Genomic DNA, 1,848 nt, shown 5'->3' with positions numbered 1-1,848 from the left:
TGCCTGGCTGATTTTTCTATATATTTTTTAGTTGTCCAGCTACTTTCTTTCTATTTTTAGTAGAGACGGGGTCTCGCTCTTGCTCAGGCTGGTCTCAAACTCCTGACCTCAAGCGATCCTCCCGCCTCGGCCTCCCAGAGTGCTGGGATGACAGGCGTGAGCCACCGCGCCCGGCCTTTCTTCTGCTTTTTAATCTTGAAAAATAAGAGTAACAAACTCCTGTGGGTTTCTAAAGCCTCGCTATCAAATGGGGTACACTTGTCTTCTACGAATGTGCTCGGATCCGCCCAGTGACGCGGAGCGAAGGTGGCTCAGACGGATGGAACCGGGCTGGGCGGGCGGGGGCTCTCACCTTGCTTGGAGTTGACATCTGACGGGATGTGAGACGGGTGTGATCCTGGAGAAAAGTGCTCGTCGCTGTAGGTGATGAGGGGCGTGAGAGGATGGACCGCGTGGGAAGGCTGCACCACCGGCACTTTGTTGGACTGCGGAGGAACCGAGAGGTCGACAGTTAGCGTGGACGCCCAGCTCCTACCTCCTCTCTAGGAAAAACTCACACGAGAGCAGTAAGCAGTTGTCAGCACAACCCAAGAATCGTCTCCCACCCTGGGTGACGAAATCGTCTCATTTAGATCTTCAGGATTTTCCCGTGGTGGACACCCGCCAAGCCCGTGAACATCCCCCCAGAGACCGTCAGTTATCTGCTCGCCATTACTCCGTGTGACGGGAATCTCTGTACATACAGAGCCACGATCCCTTTTTGGTGATCTCCTCAGGTTAAGCTTGATAAAGAGTTACCGGAATAAAATTCAGTAATGCTTTATAAGCTTTTAATTCATGACGTGTGTCTGGCACACAAAGAAAGGCACTCGATAAAAAATTGTCCAGTGAACAAATAAATTAATAAACTCTGCCAATCTGAAGGGCAAATTTTCAAACAACCCAATACACATAAATTTGGGGCACTGAGATACCCCCTCAGTTTGTAGAATCTGTAATTCTACAGTTGGACATCTCTGAGAATCGTTATCATTTTTTTCACACTCCGTCGCTCTGCCCGTCAACCCTGACCGTCCACTATGCTTGAGCCCCGGCCAGCCCATCTTCTGCTTCTCTGGTTTCCAGAAGTATTCACTGACAAAAGGGAATTTCCGATCTTGGGTTTAAGTGCATAATATGAAACAGTGCTTTCAAGTGTTAATTATTAACATTATGCATTTTAACATACTTTATATATCTTACAATCTGTTTACAAACAAATTTTATTATTTATTAATAATTTGGAAGTCCAAAACTATATAACAACACTTTTTACAAGTTCAGGTTACCTACTTGGACTTCATCAATTTGAAATCCGTGATCATTCCGATTGCAGACAAAGCTGAAGTCATTTTTTACTCCCCCAAGAAAGCGCTTACTAGTAAATGTAAGTAAATGAGTAATGTAAGCAAGACTCGGGCAGGTTCAGCCTAAATTAGGGGGATCACTTTGTTTATTACTGACATAGGTGTACATATTTTGGGGTACATGTGATATTTGGAGACATACATACAATACGTAATGACCAAATCAGGATAACGGGGATAGCCATCACCTCAAACATTGGTCTCTTCTTTGTCTTGAGAACATTACGAATCTTCTCTCCTCTCTTCTATTTTGAAATACACAACAAATTACTGTTAACTCTGATTCCCCTACTGTACTAGCAAATTACCAGATCTTATTCCTTCCAGCTAACTGCATTTTTATACCCATTAACCAACTTCTCTAGGGGGATCATTTTAAAGAGACTCCATAACCCTGCCCCCAAAAAAGAAAGGCAACTCAACACAATTATATGCATGTAAA

At 44.1% G+C, this 1,848-nt stretch overlaps 1 protein-coding gene across 5 annotated transcripts in view; it reads right to left on the bottom strand.

The window, feature by feature from the left end:
• Positions 1-1,848, bottom strand: part of LEF1 (lymphoid enhancer-binding factor 1) — a 119,841-nt gene that overhangs the window by 35,404 nt on the left and 82,589 nt on the right. For all 5 annotated transcript variants that reach the window (XM_012655121.1, XM_012655120.1, XM_012655122.1 and 2 more), the window contains exon 4: positions 353-485. In XM_012655121.1, coding sequence (XP_012510575.1) covers positions 353-485 — 133 coding nt within the window. The remainder of the gene's footprint in view (positions 1-352; positions 486-1,848) is intronic.

Source organism: Propithecus coquereli, unplaced genomic scaffold (genome assembly GCF_000956105.1).
Source record: "Propithecus coquereli isolate 6110/MARCELLA unplaced genomic scaffold, Pcoq_1.0 Scaffold46, whole genome shotgun sequence".
Lineage (NCBI taxonomy): Eukaryota > Metazoa > Chordata > Mammalia > Primates > Indriidae > Propithecus > Propithecus coquereli.
Note: the sequence above shows the minus strand (reverse complement) of the source record. Positions and strands in the feature narration are given on the sequence as shown.